We start from the raw sequence: 24,543 nt of genomic DNA, 5'->3' as shown, positions 1-24,543 counted from the left end.
CTGTTCACCTGAGTTTTAAGGGAAAAATTAGCGTCCAGATTGACACCCAGTAATTTGATGCACGTTTTTGGAGTGATGTCACTTCCGGAAATGGTTATTGGGGAGTTTTCAATGTTATGCTGACGTCTGCTTTTAGCAGTCCACAGAAACTCAGTCTTTGTGGGATTCAGTTTCAATCTATTTGAGGTCATCCAGCGAGTAATTGCTTCTATACACTCAGTTATACGAATTTTAGACTGTTTATTTCTTCTGGTAAGCAGTAAAAATAAACTTGCTGGTCATCAGCGTAGCAGTGAGATAGAAGGCCGAATGATTCTATTATTTTAGCGACATCATTTGTGAAGAGGATGAAGAGTAGTGGGCCCAGAACGGACCCTTGGGGTACTCCAGATGAAAGGGTTGCATAATTTGATTGGTTTTTTCCCACTTTTACGGCTTGTAAACGGTTGGCCAGGTACGATGTCAGCCAGGTCTTAACATCACAGTTTAAACCAAATGATTCATCTAATCGTTTAATAAGAAAGTCATGGTCAATCGTGTCAAATGCAGCACTCATGTCCAAGACTGAAAGAAGTGCCAGTTTACCCGACTCAATGGCAGTAGTTATGTCCGACAAAACACGTAGTAACCCGGTTTCTGTGGAGTGGAACCGTCTATATGCAGATTGGTATTTAGTTAATAATTCATTTGAATTTAAGTGACATATGACCTGTGAGGCAGCGATTTTTTCTAATATTTTTTATATAAAAGGCAGATTTGAAACGGGTCGGTAATTTGAAAGATCTTCAGCGTCCAGTTGTGGTTTTTTTAATAATGGAGTTACGATAGCTGATTTAAGGGATTTTGGAAAGTCATCCGTGCTAAGTGACTTATTGAAAAGATGAACTAAAAAGGGAGCAATTTCATTGCAACACTTTTTCAGTAGCCACGTTGGAATAGGGCCGAGCGAACACTGCTTGTTCGGTGAAGTAAGAATTAATTTCCTTACTTCTTCTAGGGATGTAGGTTTGAAGGCAGAAAGGTTTTCTCTATTGCATTTAGTAAAATACGGTGGTGGAGCGTAGGTTGTTAGGGCTCGTATTGACTCAATTTTGTCAATGAAAAACTTTATAAGGTAAGATGTTTCTGTATCTGTTCGTACATAATATTAAGATAAGTCCTAGCACATAATATTTGTACAGCTGGCTTTAGGTGATTTTCCTCAAAAACGGGGCTTCGCAAATTAAATATTTATATTATTGTAGAAAGCAATCACTCTGCGGTTTGAAATATTTAATAAAAATAAAACAGTTATTTTGTTTAAAACCACGATTTTTTATTGATTTATTGACCGACCAGTTTCGTTTAGCTGAAACATCATCAGGGTTCAAATTAATACTGTATTAAAAAATCGCGGTTTTAAACAAAGTAACTATTTTATTTTTATTAAACAATATTTATTATAACAGTCAGTACACACCTTTTATTTTAGAAAAAAAAATCATTGCTACACAGCGTATAGACTTAATTTTTTCGGAGATGATATTGCTTTGATTAGTTAACTCATAGAAAGGCGCAAAACTCAGATTAATTGAGAAATAAACTTTCCCATTGAATCTCCTGAAAGTGGTTTGTTAATTTGCCAGTAATTAAATCTTCAAACCGACTAATTTAGAGTTAAATGATTAAATTTAGGCTTAAATGGCAAACTCTAAATATACCGCTAAACGAAATCACAACTGGTTCCATTTGTGACACTGAGATTCTGTATTTGGGCAATATCATTACTTGAACATAATATCAGTTAAAGATATTATTAATAAGAATACATTTTGACAAAATCCTTCCTCTGGACTATGGAGTCTGATATACACGGTGTACTTACTTGAGTGCCTTTTGTTGGTTCTTCAGTTGTACCCTGAGACCAGTTCTTTCCATCCTGGCCTTTTCTTTCTTGTCCTTGAAGTTCTTAATCTTGTTGGTGATCAATTTCATCTCTCTCAGTCCTCTTCTGTTTGCCTTCACCTCTTCATCCTCCTGCAAATAAAAGAGCGTGTATCCGTATTTAGTCACAAACATAAAAGCAACCTTTATTCTTCCTTTGTGTCAGGATTGACTCTTGGTGACACAAAGCTAATGAAATCTCCTAATATCTTATTTTCTCTTATTCATAATTGAGTTAATGGTGTATGCTAAGATTTTTAATCAGTGCAGCACAAGCCTCCTGGCGTACTGGTCAAGTAACAATTCTTTAAAAATTTTCTCTATGGTTTGAACTTGTCCATTTGCTAACGGACCATGTCCAATTTCAACACATTACATATTACACGAATGTTACAATACAGGATAATTAAAAAATCACTGCTATGTCAAAAATAGGGCACATAAACATAAAGATAATGCCAAGTCAAGACAAGAACAAGGTTTTGATGGAGTTCACGACTTTTGCCACATCAATATAAAATATTACTTGGGTAATGACCGACAAAAATCATTAAGGCTTACACCAAAAAGTCAAGGTCCTGACTGGAGTTGACAAGACTTGCCATTCTGGACATGGTGAATGATATCCATAATTTGTGGAGTGTTGATTGAGGAAAACCAAATATTTATTTCTGAGTCTACGTAAATTGCCTCAATGCAGAGTCCTACATATATACATCATAACATTACTTAGCCCAATTTTTATTCTTCTTACTGACTACTCCAAAATCTGTCCAGATAGCTGTGGTTAAAAAATAATATTCTCACAGCCTTGTTTTAAAATTGTTTTTATCCATATCAATAAGATGTATTATTTTATTGTTTCTTACCCCTTCTTCGCCACTGGATTCCGGTTCCTCTTCTTCTGGTTCGGATTCCTGGATAGAAGCTTGTCTCTGCGCATGGCTGGGCCTCCTTGAACCCTGGTTAGAGTTCGGCATAATACCCTGGTATCAGAAATAATTTCATTAGAAACAGCAGTCAGAGCGACACATCAGTAAACTTGAACACGTGTGGTCGACGCAGGATAATGATCATAGTAGACGCAAAACTGTCAAAATTGGACATCGACACTTGAATAAAGCAATTTAAGGAATGATACGTATTTGTTGGTTGGATGGACGAAAGTTATGAGACAAGAGACTGGATATTTTAAAGGATGAAAGATTAACAATGATTAAAGTACAGATTGACGAAATATAATCAATGTTGAAGGGAGGATCGGTGGTATGATTCAATGCATTTATATTTTTGTTTTGATTGAACCCTGGAAAACCTGAATGAAGATGAGGAAATGGTTTACCATGCAAAATAGGTATGGTAACAAAGTCATTCGGATATCGTAGGCTTTTTTAGGAAATGCACGACCTTTTGTATCTAGGATAGGACTACGTAAAACAGGGACCAAAATGGTGGTGTTGGATGAAACAGTCCTGATGCAAGTTGATGCAGGTTTGTTTTCCTGACCTGAGACTCCATCTGTTTTTGGAAATCAGCATGTCTTTGAAGGAAGTAAGACTTGGGTTCTTCTTCCTCTTCGTCGCCGTAAATTCCCTGGAATTTTTGGTTAGAAGTTTTGTTAGCGGTTAGAAAGCATTAAAGTTAGCAAAAATAATTGGGCAGTAAGCATTATTAGTGTCTCTGTGACCGCCTCAAGCAAACGCATTATTAAAAGCTTCCATATACAGATATCTCACCAGTGCGATTTTTTAAGGGTACACTTAAAATAATTCATAATCTGCTCTTTCATAGATGGCGCTAATTGAATTATTTTAAGAAAAAATCACTTTTTGCAAGTTACACTTAAAAAGGGTCACTTGCAAAATATTTAGATTATTTATTTATTTGCGCTCGTGCATACGCAACATGAATATGATATTATATATGAATATAATATTTGTATGCCTTTCTTAAAAGAATTGAGTTTGTATACGGACAAAACTATTTATTCAAGTTCATGTACGGGCGTGAATTAATAATTCATCATAATAGTTTAAAAAATAACTTGCAAAAAGTGTTTTTTCCTTAATCAATTCAATTAGCGCCATCTATGAAATAGGATATTATGAATTCTTTTAAGTACGTATACCACAAACCCTTCGAAATCCTTTTTAATTTTTGAAAAGTTCTTAAATGGGTCTCATTTTTTATTTTGCTATTTTGATATCTCATGGTGGTTATGACTGAAATTTTAGACAGAAAAGCAGTGCATATTTTTTGACGCCAGAGCTCACAGGTTTAGAATTTTTGCTGAGACGTGAAAATCGATTCACTAAAAAAAATTTTCGGACATAAAAGTTTTGTTAAAAAAAGCATTTTTACAAAATCATTCATATTGGAAAGCTTTGAGTTCTATTACTTCATTCGATTTCGAATTCACCTTCAAAGCTTGCTCCAGCTTCTTCTCCAGCTCTGCATTCTTCCTCTTCTGTTCCTCCAATTCCGACTGGACCTCATCCAGTTCCTCGGCTGCCCTATGGTACTTCTTCTGCAGGTCGTCCGCTACTCTCTTGGTCTCCGTGACCTCCCTCTTTAGGCTGGAGACCAGCGTCTCGTCATGTGCGTCCACCACGGAGATGACTGTCTTGGCTTGCTCCTGCATCATATGGGCCCTTTCGCTCTTCAGTTCTGCTTCCATGTTAGTGATCCTGGCTTGCATTCTTTTATTCTCACGGACCATTGCTTCTTTGTTCCTGTTGAAAAAACCCCTTGATTTTAGAATCTTGCACATATATATCGTTTTTTGGTAGGGCTTCGTCAAAGTTCCAACTCTCGTTTTTCGAAATCTGACATTTTATATAAACAGTAAGGTGTCTTGACTTATGTTTTGACATTATCTGTTCTCTCGTGATAAAAATTACGATGAGAGCTGATAATAGTTTGTTGGATCTTGATTTTTCAGTTAGAAAAAACTGTGGAATTTTCATGACATCGAAGCTCACCGTTAGATAGTCTTTCGCCAATCGACCCGTAAAAGATTTCGGCAAAGAAAAGGGACAAATGGCGGAAAAATAAGCGTTGTTTTCCTCGCTCCTTCCTTAAAGACACATGTTCACTCCTTCCTTTCCTTAAAATATCCCCTACAAAGCATCCTAAAAGATAACACAGGTCCCGAGGAAAACTTCAGAATCTCCTGGAGAGACGTTCTCAGAGCAGTGAATACGGATTTGTGCCAGCACATTGTCTGGTCTACGAGTCTAGTATTCCTGTAAAGAGTGTAAAAGTTTGTCTATAGTACTTCTATGCAATATTACCTTAGTTCTAAGGCCAGTAATTGCTTGGTGGACTGCAGATCGTCTCTCACTTTGTCGATATCGTCCATTTCGTCTACTTCCTCTTCTTCGGCTGCTCCAAGTTCGTCCTAAAAATACAAATGTTTATTAAAAAAATCCTTTCAAAATCTTTAACGACAGCTGTATTTCAACTTTTAATTACTTGTGAATCTTTTGTACAGATTTATTTATATTTTCCATGTTGTGTTATATCTTTATTTTTACGGCTCTGATCAAATTCTCCATCACTATTCCCAGTATCTAATCTAACCCAGCAGTAATAAAACCGTAACTATGCCCAGTATCATAGCTGATGGGAATTAAAATAAAAAAAATATTTAAGAAGATTGCTACTTGCTTCTTTGACTGTACTAATGCCCTCGGGTGCCGATGAAAGATCGGCCTTTGACATGGATTTCTGTATCTGTTCCTCTATGGTCAGCTGTCTTCTAAACTTCCTGAGCCCGTCCAGGTTAGGTCTGCTCCTGTCGTTGGTCTTTACAGTCTTTAGTTTGACCCCCGAGTTGATCTGCTTGAGCAACTGGTTGTGCACATTTCCCTTTTCGGATTCGTATACATATTGTCCAGTCTTTGCTTTCACCATGTTTACGTTGATTATTGGACTAGATCTGGAACGAAAATAAATATTTATTTGAAAATTTTCTAAGAACAACATTTCTTAGAAAATTGTTTTCCCAATTTTGACAAGTTAGGCACTTTACACACGCTCAGTTTTATCTTTACGATCACACTGTACAGTTAAATCGCATTGTTACCAGGTGTTATGATCTGATCTCGGTAGAACTACACCATGTGGTTAGAACCATAATTTTGGTTCATTAATTTATTCTGCAACCTTTTATGTTATTTTATAAGCGAAGTAAAAATAAGCCAGTGCAAATTTTTTGACAACTCATTCTTTATTTTCTTGGGGCACTATTTCTTTCCATTGGCGCTCGGACCATGAGCAGAACGATGGAAACAAGATCTCAATAATATGGTATGCAAAATGCTAACGTTTCTCAAGTACCTGCTAAACATTGTCGATATTGGCTTCCAATCTTCTTTATGAGGGTTCATGTGAGGAATCCAAATGATCGTAAGTTTTAAGCCTGGCTTTACCTGTCATTGCAGTCGACATGTTTCAGTTTCCTCCCCGACTCCACCTCCTTCATCATGTCCGTCCAGTCGGGGCGGCGCCGGGGCCTGGACTTGAGCGTCTCTATTCGCTTCAGCTTCTCTTGTGTCGCCGCGGACTTCTTGAACTCCGGTGGGGGAGGCATCTTGGGCGGCAGCGGAGGTGGCGGGGGTGGTGGTACGGGTTTCAACAAACCTGGAATTAGTCATTACAAATTATTAATCAATCTTATCTGATTACGATCAAAATGGGTTTAATCTAAACATAAAGCTATTCTTCTTTTTAGAAGTAATTTTCCCAACAACCCTTCCTTTGACGCACTCACAAAGTAAATTTTGCATCTTAGAAGGTAGTGTATAGAACCCGCATACGAGTATACTATAATAGTGAATAATTTTATGCTCTACAAACATAACTGTACCTTAGTATTGAGTTCAATAGCTCCCTTGATCTAGATATAAATAAAAACCCTCGATGCTGTGCAAAAATCTTTCAAACTATCTGATGGATTCTACCCTGTCATCTAATCATTTAATAGGCGGATTGCAATCGTTGGGACACTGCCGACAGGTGGGAATGCTGTGTTTGTCCAACTCAGATAAGCAGAGAATGGACGCTTACCTTGAGAGGGATTTCTCTTGAATTTTCCTCGCCGAATTTAATATGTCAAAGACCCAATCATGCCTGATTACGTCTAAAGGTAATGACGGTAGCAATCTTCCCTATATCTTTCCATTGATAAGCTTGGTGTATCTTTTTATATTTTATTTATTCTTTCTCTCCTTTTCTTTTATTTTTTTTAAATGTTTAGCTGTACAAAATTTTATGCTAATGTATACAAATTTTCACCGGCAGTCAAAACATTTTCCAAATGTATATATTATATACTAAATAAATAAACCTAAGTGACCAGCTCAGGCACCCTCTCTATCGAGGCCGGAGTCATGTTAACCTCTCACAAGCTGAGCGTACTGGACCGTGTCGTAAGACAGTAGTTATAGGCCTTAGTCGTAAGTCACTAGATATCAGCCTTAGATGCAAGTCACTAGTTTTAAGTCAGTAGTTCTAGTATTAACTATTTTAGAAATATATTTGTACACCGCCCTTGAGGTGACTTTCGCGAAAACGGCGTTATATAAGCCAAATGTTATTATTATTACAGGATCCGCAGATTTTTTCATATTACCTACACTTCTGACACTGCTGACTTCGTACAAATCGCAAGTGCGCCTCACTGTTGAATTTGGCAGCCACCTATGGTCTGGAGCCCTAAAATACTTGAAAAAACCCTTGAATCCGTGCTGAAACGGGTGGTCCATTTGATAGATTCCTAATAGCAATCTTTAGAGCATAGATATCAAGTAGGAATAGTGATAGATGCTTCGAGAAACTGCCTTCATTGATCCCTTTGACACCTGTGCATAGTCTGGAAAAATTTGTCACGCGAGAACGGGTCGTTTTTTTGACTCGTTCTTGAGTTGAACAGCTCCGCTGTGGAATGATTTGCTGACCTCTTTGTTGCCTCTTTGCCCTTTGCCACAAAATGCCCATCTTTCCTCCCTCCTACAACTTCCCTCCCTCCTCTACTCTTCAAGACCCATGTTCCAACCATCCTCTCCCTAAAAGCCCCCCCCCCACACAGCATTCCCAAATATGACATAGGCCGTGAGAGATGCCTCAGTCTGAAGATTATTTTTTGTGACAAAAATGCATAATACAATACTATGTTAATGACATATTTTCAGACGTCATTTTAATTTTCAGACATTATTTTAATTTCCACGAGAAGTATTCTCACTTCCAAGAGGAACTAAATATTTTATATAACTTTAAACACGTGTAAGACAGCTTTGCTTGAATGCCAAAATTGTATCTCTGTTTTGTCAGTTCGGACGTTTGGTTAAATTCAAAAAAATCTAAAATCATTTACCCTCTTCTTATCTGTCAAAATTTTGCCAGGTTACTTGTCAACCCATTTTTTCTATCAACCTATTAGTTTAATCAACCTTTTAACGATTACCAACCTCTGAACAAGGGTTTTTGCTCTTCCTCCTCCATTTTGAGTTTCCTTTCTTCCTCACTATTTAGGTATTTACCACAGTATTTGTTTTCCGCTTAAGTATTATATCACCTGTCCGAAACACTGATACAGAAACTTCTTCAAGCAACTTTAATAACACAAACACATTTGATTAACGAAGTCATTTCGAAATCAAAACAACAACATCTCCAATTTCTGTTTTCACTCGGTTTAACACTTTTTGCTGTTATCAAACGGCTGCGCCAATAAACTTCCTCTGCCTGTCCTTTCCGATTATACTCTGATGGCGTCGGAAAGTATTCCCCGACTTTGAAATGGCGTCAAGTTTCCATTCCAGGGATTCCAATCCTCCAGCTTGGTCAAACCGAGTTCAATTTCGGTCATTAGTTCAATGGGTCAGCTGGAAGAATTGCCGCTGCAGTCTGGTCTGGTTGAGCTTTCGTCGCTTACTGTGTTTATTTTTGTCCTGCCGAAGCATTATTTTTCGCCAACTGACAATAGACGAGCTATTGAACGATCGGCGAAGGGGAGTTTCACGTTCGAAGTGGGAATATTTTATTGGCCTCCTGGTGACAGATATTTGGTCGAGTCGCGCCAAAAGCTCTCTTTATTGCGTGCAATTGACACTTTTATCTGCTTTCTTGCTCTTACAGTAAAAGTAATGTATCCGTACTCATTTAAAAATTTCGTAGCCTTGTGCATTTAAGTTATGTATTCTTTGATTTCTGTCTGGGGTGTGTTCAAAAACAACTTTTTTCGCCAATATAATTTGGAGTTGACAAGTTAATTGAAAAATCTTTTTGAAATTTTCTTCATTTGGCTCATCATTTATCAATGAGATTTTACCGTTTTTTTATTATTTGTTTTATTATATCAACTTTCCATTCAGAATCCAGTCAGACGGAATATAAGGATAAAGTTAAGTTTTCGCAATTACGAACTATTTTCAGGTTTGAAGAATAATTAGTAGTTTATTTCTGGAAGACTGAAAATCACCATTGAACCTCGCCGCGGTGGCCGAACTCTTGGCTTGGAATGCCTCTCAGGAAAAGACGGATGATTCACTCCGCCGCCGTCAATGGCTCCTCGACCTGCAGCATTATTAGCGATAATCACCAGTCATCTTGGCAAGGAACGCAAATGCCAGAAATCGATACAAGATGCAATCACTTCACCATTTTACTTTATGATCAAACAATTGCTAAATTTGCACCACGTGCGTGCGTTTGATATTGCGCTTTTGTTTTCGATTTACTTAATTGTATTATATCTTAAACTTCTCTGTATCTTCTATATCTCAACACTTCTTTCATACCATTCCGCGTTTTATATTCTTCTGATACTTCTTTCTCTGTCAATCCATTCCAGTTACATGTCGAATACATCTACGTTTTTTTAAAAATATTTTATAGTGTGTGAATTTATTTACACTTCTTTTAAGAATTGTGCCAATCTATTTGAGCTTTCAAAATGCACGTCAATTCATACAAAGAAAAAAGTAACCTTAGATCGCCCAATAGACGGACCTGACAGAAGGTCAATAAGTTTGATCTTATGACGCTTAACATGATTACGTTGTGTCTTAGTGACTGACTCTTCCTCCTCAGATTTTCAGTCTTTCTGACGTAACTACCTCTGTCTATGACGTATGCCTCCTGCCTCTGTTGACATGTTGCGACACGTGCTATCCATGTCTATCGTCAGGAACCGGCCGCCCTAAACCCGAATTTGCTCAATATATTTTACCAAGAATGTCTACACGTCTTCAATCATCTGGAAAAGCGTGCGAATTCCTTAATACTTTGTTGACTATCTTTTTGACTTTTCTTTGAAGAGGACGACTCTATTTGCATATAAATAGAAGATACTTGAAGAAAACGGTGCCAAAATATCTCAAGCTGTAACGACTTGGGAAAAGAACTAGTTAATCACTATCGACGCTTCGTTTTGGAATACATGCTTTCTGATTTCGACAGCCAACAATGTTTATTGATTTTTAGATGGTTATGAATGATGGGTAATGAAAGATTGCCGAAAAAGTACACTGAAAAGTAGGATTGTTAACATGACACATACATCAACTGCGTAAGGACCTTCGAAAAGTCCTGCTCTTCTTAGGTACTCCTGTCAGTCTTTTGCAATCTCTCGCCAGTTTCTTGTGACTAAGGATGCGGTGTTGACTTCCACGCCACCCAGGCACCTAAGTTTAGAACTTTCAACAGTCCTTCGTCCTGCAGATTTTTGTAGAAAAACCTCTTTTATGGTGAGCTTTCTTCCATTCTTACTGCGTGTCCCACTCACTAACCAGCAGAGCCGTTTCAGTTTAATAAATCTTGTTATTGACGGCTATTCAAACAATTATTGCTCAACTCGACTATTCAAATACCGTAAAACTCAACTTTAATTTTATGACAATATCTAAGTAGAACAGAAGCGTTTCTCTCCTTATCCGTTTCTTATTTTATTTAAAAATTGGTAACACGAAAATTGTAATTATTTTTGTTGTGAAAACGAAATAAAACGATCAAATTCTGGTGAGATTTATCTGTAAAATATGTGTATTACACTTACTTCTTAAACTTTCGTTCTTGGTCAGCGTGTGTCCTTTGGGAATCTCATTGGCCAGTGTGTTATCTATCTTCTCGTACACCTTCTCGATGAGAGGGTCTCTCCACTTCTTGACTGCTCCATCGTCCTTGGAGGCCTGTCTCTGGAGAACTGGTGGTTTCCTGGCTCCGGCATCGTCCTTAGCCGGAGCCTTGACGATCGGTGGTTTCTTTGGTGATACTGTTTCTGGTTCTGCTTTCTTCTCTTTGGACGGCAATTCCTGGAAACAGTTTATTTTGCTTGTCAAAATATGCACACAAAAAGGAACATGATATAATTATTGGATTCTTGTAATTTTGTTAAAACATGCTCTAGGGACACTCTCGAATCCATTTTTTGGAAATGTGAAAAACAGCGTTATACGGTGCAATATGTCACATATATACACATATATGTCTCATCGACCGAAAGGTTTTTCCGCAAAGTTTGTAACTAAGTTATGGTTTAAGTGCAAACTTTCGCTGTCTATTACTTTTAATAACCACTAGAAACTTTGTAAAACTTTTCGTATTCGAAATGGCTTACTTTTACTTTGGCTGTGACTCTTTCAGCGACGTTATCGTCAGCCTTTTCTTTTTTATCTACACCATTTTCCGACTTGGCTGGCCTGGTTCCTTGCTTCTTTAATCCCGCTGAAACATTAAAACAAAACTTTACATTGTGCAGTTATTGCACTGCATGGTTTGTCAACTTATGCTGTTTTCCAATGACACAATAGACTTGAATATAATTATTTTATTTTTGGAACAACTTATTACAAATCGTAATATTTAATTATTATAAGACAATATTAACGATTTTCAAACGAACATTTGAAAAGAAAAATCAGAAAAACATACCCAGATGAACCCAGGACCTTCGGTATTACAATTTGAGCTTTTATAAAATTTGAGCCAAAAAATTTTTCATCCTACGCTTGCAGAAAAGTCAATAGATGTCGCACATTAAAATTTAAAAACTAAGATATATTTATCGAAGACACTATCTAGATTGCATTTTGTTCGCGATGAATCTTGCGATCATACATAAAAATCATACCGCCAATAAAAATATGCGTTAAGAAAATGAATAATGTAGGTAGTTCTTATTCGAAGTATGATACAGTTAAATATGACCGTAGGAAATAGGGTCGGATTAGCTCAGATGGTAGAGCAGCGCCCCGGCAAGGTGTAGGTCCTGGGTTTATGTCTTATATGAGATCGTATCTTTTCTGTTTCAAATTTTCGTTTGAGAATCGCTAATATTGTCTTCAATAATTGGATATAATTAGTTTTTTTGTATTTTTTTCAAAAAACTGAATGGAACCCATTCCAGCTTCTCTAATTTTTTTTTTCGTGGTTCTTAAAGTTTCTACGTCTATTCTACGAATATAATCTCCTTCCTTATCATATTATTACCTTTCAAATACGCCTAAACGATTGGCGTGTGCGGAACTTTATCAAGTAAAGTTTTTTTGCTAGGCTTACATTATTACTACGTTACAACTTACTACCCTTTGAAAAACTTTTCATAGATTTTCGTGAATACTCAACCTCCGAAGTTTCGAGCGTGAAATAATTTATAATATTTATGATCTTGAATTTTCATGTTTCTTGTATTATTACAGAAGAGATATTTAGAAAGTGCATTTCGTCAAAAAATATGGTGCGGTTTTTCAAAAACCCATGCTTGTCCAACAGATGGCACTTAAAAAAACGCATGTTTTTACCTGTCACAGGTAACTTCTAAATAATATAGGCATATACAAACACGCACGTATTCGAATGCAACGTTGTGTAAAAGTGTCGCTTTTACGTACAACAGATGGCACTGTTTTTCAAAAAATCATATAGATGTCATAGGTGACATCTATATAATATACGCGTATTCGAATGCAACGTTATGACGAAATTTCAAAGCAATTGGTGAAGAACCTTTTGAGATTTAAGATTTTGTACGAATGAACATTTACATTTTTATTTATAAAGATTTAAATGTTATGATAATGTTGTGAGTTTTGAATAAGAGTGGGATTTTGTTGTAGAGTTTAATTTAATAGATTTTATTTATCATATGCTTGTTTGATATGTTTTTGACCCTGAGATCTAATGGTTAATCCTGTAGATTGAAGCCTGAATTAATGGTAATTTTTTGGTACGTTTTCTCTTTTCTCCTTTCTTTGGGTATTAGTATTTAGCTATTAGCTACAAGATAGTATTATTATTCTTGTTTACCTTTGACGGAGGCAAGCTGCTCCTCTACCGCGTTGAGGGCCGCGGGCGGCTCCGTGTCCTGCGCGTTCGATGTCCTCTTGCGCAGGGTCCAGGAGGGCGGGTCCGCCGTCCGGCTGGCGGGCGGGGCGCCCGAGTCGCGCACCCAGGGCGGCCGCAGTGTCTCGCGGCCCCCTCCGCCGCCCCCGCCACCCGGCATCCTGGACTACCTGAAATACACAGATTACCATTAAAACATCTACCATATTCATCACACTGAGCTGAAAGACACTTCCATGATAACTCAACACAATTACATTTCAACAGACCTTTAGAATGTGATATATGTGTGAGAAAGAGTATCGACCTGGTGTAAGACTACCATTCAGCATTGAGATGTTGCTTGAAATGGCTTTAGCCGTGTTTGGTGACCATATTAAGGTGTTTGGTGACCATATAAAGCATTTGACTTACTGAGCATTCCATTGCTTGTTTCAAAGTTACGATACTTCGGTTTCAATGATGAAGCAATAAAATGGTCTCAGAGTTATTTCAAAGATAGAACTCTGCGTATAGTATGCAGGGATATCAATGGGGCTCTAAAATATTCATCTGATGTTAAAATAACGCGAGGGGTACCACAGGGATTGATACTAGGGCCATTGCTTTTTGCCATAATACCGCTGACATGATGCAATCTATTAGACACTGTATGTCGCACATGTAGATGATACACAACTATATTTACCATTTGAAGTATGTAACGCTCATCTAGCGGTGGAAATGATAAATAGTGATCTACGCAGATTTTGCTCTTGGGCACAAGAGCATGCACTACTTCCCAATCCCCAAAAAACTGTTGCTATGTTAATGGGAACTAAACAAAAAATATCATGTGTAAGGAATAGAGGACATGATGTAAAAATAGGTAAAACCACTATTCCCTTTGTTGAATCTGCGCGCAACCTTGGAATAGTGGTGGACGGTAAATTGAGGTATGAGGAACATATTAAAAAAAAGTAACAGTGGTGCTATTCGAGACTTCGTCTGCTGTATAATATAAGATATCATATATCAATGAAATTACGAAAGATTATTACTGACAGTCTTGTTCTCTCAATATTGGACTATGGAGACACAGTATATGGTCCCTCTTTACTGAAAAAAACCCAAAAACAAGTACAACGAGTCCAAAATGCATTTGTCCGATATTGTTATAATGTCCCGAGACGGGATCATATCTCGCCTTACCTCTATCGGCATCAGATTCTAAATATGTCGAACAGAAGGAAATTACACCAATTGTGTCAAATGTTCAATTTGATGAATTCAAAGGTTCCTGCCTATCTGTTAGACAGATTGCAGTGTCCCGTGACTCTCATGCACATAGTACGCGTCAAAGAAACCACTTACTCGCTCTCCCCAAACATAAAACTACTGTGTTTGAGGGTAGTTATAGCTATTCTTCGTCAAAGCTTTGGAACGAAGTACCACTGTCAATTCGAATATCGACATCATTGCATTGCTTCAAAAAGCTTTGCTGCGAATGTTACAATGAAGGGGATACTTATATACATGTGGTTGCGATTATGGTTTATCTTGAATTTTTGTTGACTATATTATTAATTTGCACTGATTTGTATACCTACTATTTCTATTTTTATTTTTATTTGTTTGTGTTGGTTTGATTTTTTATTGTTTATATTATTTCATTGATCATTATTATACCTAAATATGTATATATTATTATTATATTGGAGGCACTGCTGAAAACCAGCTGCATTCCCGGAGAGATCCGGAATGCATAGCTGAACAGTGACCTTTTTGTCAATAGAATTTATGTTAAAAAATATGTGAAAATTTATCTATTGGCAAATAAATGTTTTTTATTATTATTATATCTGAATACCCTCTCCACCTTCCTCCTCCCCATCTCCTTCCCTTTCCCACTACGTTCAGCCTCACAACATACCCTAATTGGGGGTGCCATAGTCTCACTGTCTTCAGACGGTTGGAAACAGTTGGGACTCTTGTGTAGTATTCACATAAAAAAATCCTTACTGTTGTTTTGTGAATGGAGCAAATAAAGAATATTATGTTTTCTTCCGTGTGAATGCTATCCTCGACTTATTCCATTACCTTTGCAACGTGTTTTTTCCTCCACTTTCAAATAATTAAAAAATCCCTGCAAAAAGTCTGCATGTCCCATTACAACGACTATTTAGGATGACTTGTCGCATTCGGTCGGGTAGCGTACCCACTGTCGGATGCGGTCGTAAATGCTAGAAACATCGTGTTTACGATGGTAAAAATACGCACAAAACATAAATATCCGCAAATAGAAGAACACGTATTTATGAATTATACCGATATTTCAAATCTGAAGCCAGAAAAACATTTTATGTTGTTTTAAACAACCGATATAAATTATTTATCCAGCTTATAACTGATGAAAAACAAAATCGTATTTTGAATTATTTTTTTGTTGTCTATGTAGGTATTTTGTAAATGGAACGCTTAAATCAAAATTTAAATTAAATTGACTTTGTCATTTGAATTTCGAATTTTTATTTTGGCAACCCAGCAATCTTGTAATTTATGAAGACAAATCTCTAAAATTACAAGTTTTCTCTAAATAAACTTGGAATTATATAATTAGTCATATTCGTGGCTCCCGAACAAAATATGAATACTGCTGAAATAATTGTAAACTTATTTTAATTACGTGACGTACTAATGGCTAATTTGGGAATTGAATCAACTTTGGCAACGGTTTTCAAAGCCGCGTTGAATGATTTTCATAGTTTAATTAAATAAATGTTTTAATGTCTGGAAATCATAAATAAACAATATATTATCCAAATCATTATCTTACTTGTAAGTAGCATGACATGTATTATTATTAATGTACGGGCTTTTTTTTCTCGTGCCATTATTCTTGGTTTACAAAAGGCGGGAAACGAATATAATGATATTTTTCTTTCTTGTATTTGATCCTTTTATTTTTTAGTTTTTTTCTAGCCATAATTGGCGTACTTTACTGATGCCTCGTATGCCTATTTCAAAACTGCAGGACTGGAGATCTACCTTACCTAGTTACATATGCAGTCACCAGAGCCATCTTCTATGCACAGTGACGGAAACTAATAAATTAAATACCACAGATATGAAACCTAATCATTATCTATATTTCTATAATGCTGTGTTCTTCGCATATAATTGTAACATTTTCAGAATTTACTTAATGTTGCAACGGTGTTCAGAAAATTATTCCCTGGACATACAATATTACCAATGTACACAGTTCTGGACAAAAGTGGAACACTGCAAAACCTACTTTTGAGATTTACTGCTATAAGTAGCTAGTATCTACGATATGCTCCAGTTTGTAATATAGGGAAATATAGTGTTATGAAATATGTTTTAATGGTCATAGGTGTGGGCATTCCTCTGCCTTATCCTGTAGGAACATCGTGACGTTTAGTTCATTTTATTAATATCTGTCACTGTTTTGTCTGCGTTTAATAATGCTTTTTTGTTTTTTTTTTCAGTAATCTTGGCAAGGCGCTTGAACCTGAAGTAAAAAGGGTAAGTTTTTCACAAAACGTCTAATGATTTTTTTATAAGTAGCACGTGCTTTACAGCTATCTATTTATATAAAGAAGACTGTTTGTGACGATTTGTATACAAATCTTCATTTTTATTCCAAGATTCCAAGAGGGGAAAGTCACTCACTGTCAATGAATTATAGCATTACTTTTTTTTTGCTTGTTTTTACAACTGGCAATACCATAATAGTTATAAGATTCTAAAGAAACGTACGTTCGCGAAATGTCCAAGCGAATATGAAGATATTCGACATTCTTGTATCTTCTGTCTTTTTCGTTTTCATGCAAAACGTGTGAGAATGAAAATGTTTAAGGACATGCGTGCATTCGATCTTTGCCTAGTGATGGCAGTTCAACGGCGAAAATAAATATATGGGTTCCGTGAAAGACTTCTTAATCGAAAAATTTGTTATGTATACAGGGAGAAAATTTTGTTATATATACACGGAGAAAACTTTGTTATGTATACATGGAGAAAACTTTGTTATATATGCACGGAGAAAAACTTTGTTATATATACACGAAGAAAACTTTGTTATATATACACGGAGAAAACTTTGTTATATATACACGGAGAAAACTTTGTTTTTTATACACGGAGAAAGCTTTGTTTTTTTATACACGGAGAAAGCTTTGTTTTTTATACACCGAGAAAACTTTGTTTTTTATACACGGATGTGTACAAATAATATCGTTTCCCTGCATTTCATCATTGCAAAACAATAATGTTATTATGTTAGTAATATAATTATCCTTAGAATATAGACATATACTATCACGGACTTTTCTGTAGGCCTTTTCAAAATGTACAATTCCGTAGAACATTATTTTGATGTATCTCATGAGGTTTAGCCAGCGTTAGCAATGTAAGCGCCCGAAAATATTATTTTACGACTTGATTACAAAACATCGACTTTTCTCTACTTTCTATAAATATAATATGCGTGTATTATACATATAAACCTTCCGGAAAAAATTCTCTGAATGGTAGTGAAAATTATATCGAAATCCGTTGAATACTTTAGAAGATCTAAGCGCACAAACAGAGACGTGGATAACGACTTTTTAATACTGTTTCATTGTTATACCTTTCTTCAACTTCCGTTCCGCGCAGCGCAATGGCGGAAGTACTTGATGAAGAACGGTGGAAATTTGCCAACAATTTTCAGATATTCTTTTTTCCCGCCATGGGGACTGTTTATTTGCATACATGCATTCGCGCCGAGCAGCGGGAATATTATTTATGTAAATAAAACGCTTTACAAGTCCTTGATTTTTCTGCTAGAGGATATGAGTACAGTATTGGAATACGAGTCGCGGTACAGCTGCATTCACACTAGGCGTTTGTTATATTGTTCAGACGCCAGAATTTTTTTAACCCCCAGGTTAATATGTTCGCTTCCGTGAACAACTGGGTGTCGCTTAGTCTCCCGTATTGTCGTGGTTAGAAATATAATCTAAACAGTGTTAGAAAGAGAAAACACCACGCTTTATATTCAAATCTAGAAGATAACCACGGAAGAATTAAAATGAGCAACTTTACGAAACCAACGGTTCCGACCGCAATTTGAACAAAATTTATGAATTTATGAATTTTTACTAATTATTTTTGTATAAACGACAAAAAAGTGATGCCTCACAATAACGTTTGTGATACATGTGTCTAATAAAATGCGTAATTTGATTTACAAAAAAACTTAAGGTGCGTTAATTTTATTTATTATATTTGCAATAAAAAATGTATATGTTTCAAAAATTATATGTTCCAACATTAACATTTCAAAGCGTATTTTATCACCTTTCAAAAACAGTTTTTAGTTTTTGGATATTTTCATAAATATATCGTTTATTTGGATTTTATTGGAAAACGGAAATACTCGAATATTCCGACAGATTCCTGCAGGGTTAAATTTTATTAGGAACTAGTGGAACGCGCAATACTTCTCTATTGGTAATATCTTTCCCGGGCGTCTCCGATTTCTTCCACCATTCACAGCCTTATACCACAATATTACTGTTAAAAAACTACATTACATCGACATTAATTTGACTTTGTATTTTATATCTTTGTATCTTGTTTTATTTTTTGACAGTTGGATGATTCGAGGCTTTTTGGAAAAGTTGTTTGGAAGTACTCGGTCAACCGAGAGTTACGTTGACCTAGAAATTCTCGACAGGTAAATAAATTTTCATGACGCTAAGGGCCTCACAGTTCCAGAGTTTTTAGCGATTTTCTGTTTTACCGTTAAGACACAAGTAATAATGTAAATAAAATTATTTATCGCAAAGGTTATTTGGCAACATGCCCGCCGTTGCACAGACTTAAAATACGCATAAAGAGTATTTAATTGAATGATGAATTGATAGGATATCCGCCTCTTGCCAGATTATAAACAGGGATAGTTAATAAATTAAATAAATTAATTAAATAAATTAATACGCAAAAATGAGATACGAGGAACTTGGCTTGGTTTTCGAGAAAAATGTCTTTTTCAAATCCCACATATTATGTGACGTTGTCTCCAGCGCCAACAACCCCGTGATCTTATAATTCCATGGTCTAGTGCACACTTGTGTTCAGTGTAGTTTTAACAAAAAACAATTACGTGTTTTGTAGCATTTATCAAGAACCCTCCCTTCCTTAATAGACATTTCGTGTAAAATTTAAATGACTTATTTCATCAATATGAATGAATAAAAACCGGTAATTAGTCGTTTGAAATATCAATACAAATTGAAAATATCTCCCGAGTAAAAATAAATGCCGCCGACGGGTATTGAACCCGTTCCTTCTGATGTCCGGTCAGATGCTCTGAGACCACTGAGCTATGTCGGCTTATTTCCAACAGGCCAAATAATTCAATATGTACTATTACATCAATCAACAATTATTACTGCTTATTATATTTTTTCACCTGTCAACAAACAATTTTATTTTGTAGGAAAGGCCTTTTTAGTGCTAAATATATTTCAAGGGACTAAATTGTATTGATTTTAAGGGATACCCAGTTGTTCCCAAAAGTGATAAAAAAACAAAATCTATGATATAAATCTATCAGACAATAATATTTTTTAAATAAATTAAAAATAATCTTCTAGGATCATTAATTATCGCTTTCTAACTTACAAAAATTAAGGAAAACAAACAACATCTTCGAGGAACTATTTTCAACAATCCCTACTCTCTCATTCTGTCTATACAAATATGGTATGAATCAATATCTTTGAGGAACTATGTTTATCAACGATCAGCCAAATAAGGTAAAAAACAGTATCTTCGCGTTACATCACATTTTACCTCCCCATCACATCTCCAGAAGAAGAAATACTATAAATTAATACGCATTGCCACTTTCTAGTGCATTTAGTATAGGTATGTAATCTATCACTATTCATACAAGCTTGAACTAACATCTTGACATCAAAGTAAAAAATTATAATAACATTTTATCGTTATCTATTGAATTAAAATTTTCTATTTCAGTTATTTTATCCTGGCTAGCAAATTTCAGAAGGTTTAATTTACCTAGAAATTCCCCAGCATCTAAGAAATTTGTGTACATGAATATCGGTAGATTTTAGCTGATTTCGGTAGATACACAAAATTTTGGTTAATTTTCGAAATCGGTAGATCTATCGACATTTCGGAAGAAATGGCATCACTGGCCGCGCGGTGTACACTTGTACACTAAGCAACTCTCACTTTGTCAGTGATTGGTTTATTTATGCTTTGTCGGGTTACGCGGCTGGAATACTTTGACGGACGTCCGATGTAAAAACGACATATCAGCATGACCACATATACTTGTCTTTATTTGAAAAAATATGAGTGTATTTGTCCGTTTTTACGTCAGTTTTTTTTAGCAAAAAAAGGAAACACATTTCTGTTTTTCAATTTTGCATTGCGTGGGAGACTATTTCAAATGTATTGGAAGAACAAAGTCAAAAAGGTTTTTTTTGTTAGACGTCCGAGTTTACATAGGGACCATCGATGATTTCTGAGCGCCATTCATGAAATACACGATTTACGTAATATCATTTCGGGGGCTTAGGATCACAGGGGCCGAACTATAAAAACTGGTGTTTTGAATTGAGCTTGGCTTCGGTAACGCCATAATCATATTTATTAGTGACACGAAGCTCTATTTCGTACAGTTGGGTATATAAGCATTCCAATCTTTATTTGCGTTTATATCAAAACTATGTTTTTGTGGATAAGCCCCTGTGATTTTAACCCCCCGATTTTGCGATGTGATTTCGTCACCAATTTCTTTATACCAAAGAGTTTTCGCAAACGTAGATTTAGTATTCGAAACATGATTGTCATTTAGCGAGATTAGGAATTGATTGAATTAAATTTTTCATATATTATTTGTATCAATTTTAGTTGTTGTTGCTATTTAGTAATTTAATTTCAACGAAATTTGGTTTCGTTTATAAGATGTTCGGTTTGTCTTTAATCTGTGATATTCTATTGGCAAATTACCCAAGCCATGTTTTAGTGGCTCTTTACAGTTTAGATAATTTACATAAGTAATTAATCACGTTGTTTTGCTACTAAAACCGCCAGACAACTTTTAATTTAGTCTGAAAATAATGGCTTATTTATTTTTTATTTATTTATTTATTAGATACAAATAATTACACACATATTAAGGAAGCTTTGGCTGTCCAACTAGGAGATTTTCCCGTTTTAGGACAGCCAAATTGCCTGGTTTAGTTAACATTTGTACACGCTGCTGTTATGACTTATATTTCCATACTTAACATTAATAGTTACGCTAGTAATATAGTCTATATACATATATATTTATCAAAGTAATCAAAATAAAAACTTTTTCAGACATATTTGTACACCCGAATATTAGTTTTTTTTTTTATGAAAACACCTAATAAATTTTATCAAGGTACATGTAATAATATGCAATTAAGGAACACTGTATACAGGGTACATGATAACATATTGGATTAATTCAATTTATAATTACAATATAAGAAAAATATTAGGTGGGTTTCTTAATTTGATCGCTGTTACTGTGCTGTGTATTAATTTACATAATCAAGGTACATATAATATAATATACATAATCAAGAAAAATATAAACAAGGTACATGAAAACATATTGTATAAACATTATAAATCACAAAAATTATCAATCGCATTGTATAAATCAGATGCATGGTAGGATTTTTTTATTTAACTGCCAATAACAATGAATAAATGTGAGTACAGAACATTTTTGTTTATCTGTTGGTCATCATAAGTTCGCTTTCGACTCTTCTTAAGTCTAGAAGCCAATAAAAAACTAATTTACGCAGAATGCTTATGCTTTTCGATTTCCATAAATCGGGTAAGAGGTTGAATAATTTTGGACCAAGGTAATAGAATTGTCTTTGGGCAAAGGATGTCATAGTAGTAGGTAGAACAACTGGATTCCTCCTTGAATGTCTAGTGTCGTGATAATGATCAATGGAAGGGTAGTGGTGACGTTGTTTTTGAGTGTGTAATATAATTTTTTTTATGTATAGTTGCCTTACATCAAGAACTCGTATATCTTCGAATAATACATCACTGGGGTACCTAAATGGTTTTTTTAGGATGACCCTTAATAGTGATTTCTGTGCTTTTGCTAAGGGATCCAGTATTGTTTTGGTACATCCGCCCCATCCCAAAGATGCATATTCAAGTAATGAGTTACACAGAGCATAATATAAACATTTCAGATCTTTTATGCAGAGAATATTTCTAATGCCCAGGAAAAGATGAGTAAGTTTTCTGACTTTTGTGGAAATTGAGTCTATATGTAAGTCCCATCTCAGAAATTTGTCTATCATAATTCCTAGATATTTTATACTATCTACGCATTCTAGGGTGTTACAATTACAAGTAGTTGGGTTATTGCAGTGGTGTATAATAATGTTTTGTGTTTCTTTCGGTTGTCCCGCTTGAGTTGCACTGAAGCGGATGAATTTTGTTTTCTCCGTGTTGAGTGTGAGTAGATTATTATCAAGCCATTGTTTAACACTGTTTATACCAGCTTCTGCTTTACTGTGAACTTCATTCCAGTTTTTACCTTCAAATAACAAGACCGTATCATCTGCAAAGGTAATAATGTGGTCGGCAAGGGAACTGTTACATAGCTCATTAATATATATATTAAACAAAATTGGCCCTAGAGTACTTCCCTGAGGTACACCAAATTTAATATTTGCTGAATCGCTTAGAGTATCATTAATGTTCACTCTTTGGCTTCTGTTTTCTAAATAACTAACCATCCACTTTAATAGTTGACCCTGTATTCCAACGCACTGTAGTTTTTTCAACAGAATTTTATGTGATATTGTGTCGAACGCTTTGGCTAGATCCAGGAATAGTGCAGTGGATTTAATTCCTCCATCGATATTATTAGAGATGATTTTTGTCAGGTTAGCGATAGCGTTTTCTGTGCTTAAACCTGGTCGGAAGCCGTATTGTCTATTAGAAAGAATGTTATTATCTTCCAGATATGTGCTAAGGCGATTTTTTACAATTTTTTCAATAATTTTCGAGACCGAATTTAGTAAAGAAACTGGCCGGTAATTATGTACATGCGATTTGTCACCATTTTTGTGAAACAATATAACTACTGAATGTTTTAAATGATTGGGGAATATTCCTGATTTAAAGCTTAGATTCGAAATGAACGCGATCGGTATTGCGATTGAGGATTTAATAAGTTTTAACAGATTTGATGAGACTTTATCAGGACCACAAGCATTTGATGACTTAAGATCGTCAATTATTTTCATGACTTCGTTTGTCGTTGTTTCTATATTGTCTATTTTATGACCGAAATTAGAGGTAGTAAACTTAGCGAGATCAATTTCAGTAGTATTAAGTTTATCAAGAATTTTTTTCGCAAGAGTGACTCCCACTGATGTGAAATAATTATTGGCAAAATTTGCCATAATTTTTGGGTCCGAACAGTTTATATTATTAATGTACAACGATTTAATTTCGGAAGATTTATTAATTTTTGTTTTAGATATATTACGAAAAGCTTCCCACAGACGTTTTGGCGTACAGTTATTTTCGTAAATAATTTTTTTATAATAATTTTCTTTGGTCGATTTAATTAAATGTTTACATAAATTCCTATACTTTTTATAATGAGCTTGTACTAAAATATTTTCAGGACATCTTTTCGCCTTTTCGTGTAATTGATTCCTTCTGTGAATAGATTTGACAAGGCCAGGGGAGATCCAAGGTGTGAGTTTTACTTGATTATTTGTTATGTGTATGTGACTAGTGTGTTTAGATATATATGAATGTAATTTTGTGATAAATTCATTCATTGCTGAGTCAGTATCAATTTGGTCTAGAACGTTTTGCCAGTTTTCTGATCGCAAGTCTTCGACCAAGTTATTGTAATTTGTTCGAGGGACATATTTAATTTTAGCATCAGTGGGAGGTTTGTTTTTAAGACAGAGAGCTGTGGTGTAGTGGTCTGAAATTGTAGTGTGAAAAACAAATGAGTCGATTAGGTTAACATTTTTAACATTGATATGGTCTAGGCAAGATTTACTCATGCCCTGTTCTCGAGTAGGGCTGTTAATTGTCTGAATGAATCCATTTTCAGTAAGCAGGCATAAATAATCGTTATATTGACGGTGGTATTCGGGAATAGTATTAATATTGAGATCGCCTATGATGATTTGACGTTCTATTTTTTTTGAAGTATTGATG

The 24,543-nt window shown here is 35.4% G+C and overlaps 2 protein-coding genes across 2 annotated transcripts in view; one reads left to right on the top strand and one right to left on the bottom strand.

Moving 5' to 3' along the window:
• Positions 1-24,543, top strand: part of LOC149412609 (trichoplein keratin filament-binding protein) — a 223,230-nt gene that overhangs the window by 6,286 nt on the left and 192,401 nt on the right. Inside the window, exon 2 of the mRNA XM_089644941.1 lies at positions 16,761-16,797. The gene's annotated coding sequence lies outside the window, so the exon portion shown is untranslated. The remainder of the gene's footprint in view (positions 1-16,760; positions 16,798-24,543) is intronic.
• The window catches only part of sals (sarcomere length short), a 46,712-nt gene that overhangs the window by 5,570 nt on the left and 16,599 nt on the right, over positions 1-24,543 (bottom strand). Inside the window, exons 2-10 of the mRNA XM_089644940.1 lie at positions 13,234-13,439; positions 11,546-11,652; positions 10,985-11,240; positions 6,357-6,567; positions 5,593-5,863; positions 5,217-5,323; positions 4,343-4,655; positions 2,793-2,909; positions 1,865-2,016 (exon numbers count right to left, since the gene is read on the bottom strand). Coding sequence (XP_089501066.1) covers positions 1,865-2,016; positions 2,793-2,909; positions 4,343-4,655; positions 5,217-5,323; positions 5,593-5,863; positions 6,357-6,567; positions 10,985-11,240; positions 11,546-11,652; positions 13,234-13,429 — 1,730 coding nt within the window. The 5' untranslated portion in view covers positions 13,430-13,439. The remainder of the gene's footprint in view (positions 1-1,864; positions 2,017-2,792; positions 2,910-4,342; positions 4,656-5,216; positions 5,324-5,592; positions 5,864-6,356; positions 6,568-10,984; positions 11,241-11,545; positions 11,653-13,233; positions 13,440-24,543) is intronic.

Source organism: Hesperophylax consimilis, chromosome 22, assembly GCF_061612785.1.
Source record: "Hesperophylax consimilis isolate HC1 chromosome 22, BYU_Hcon_1.0, whole genome shotgun sequence".
NCBI lineage: Eukaryota > Metazoa > Arthropoda > Insecta > Trichoptera > Limnephilidae > Hesperophylax > Hesperophylax consimilis.
This window is presented reverse-complemented; position numbering and strand designations above follow the sequence as displayed.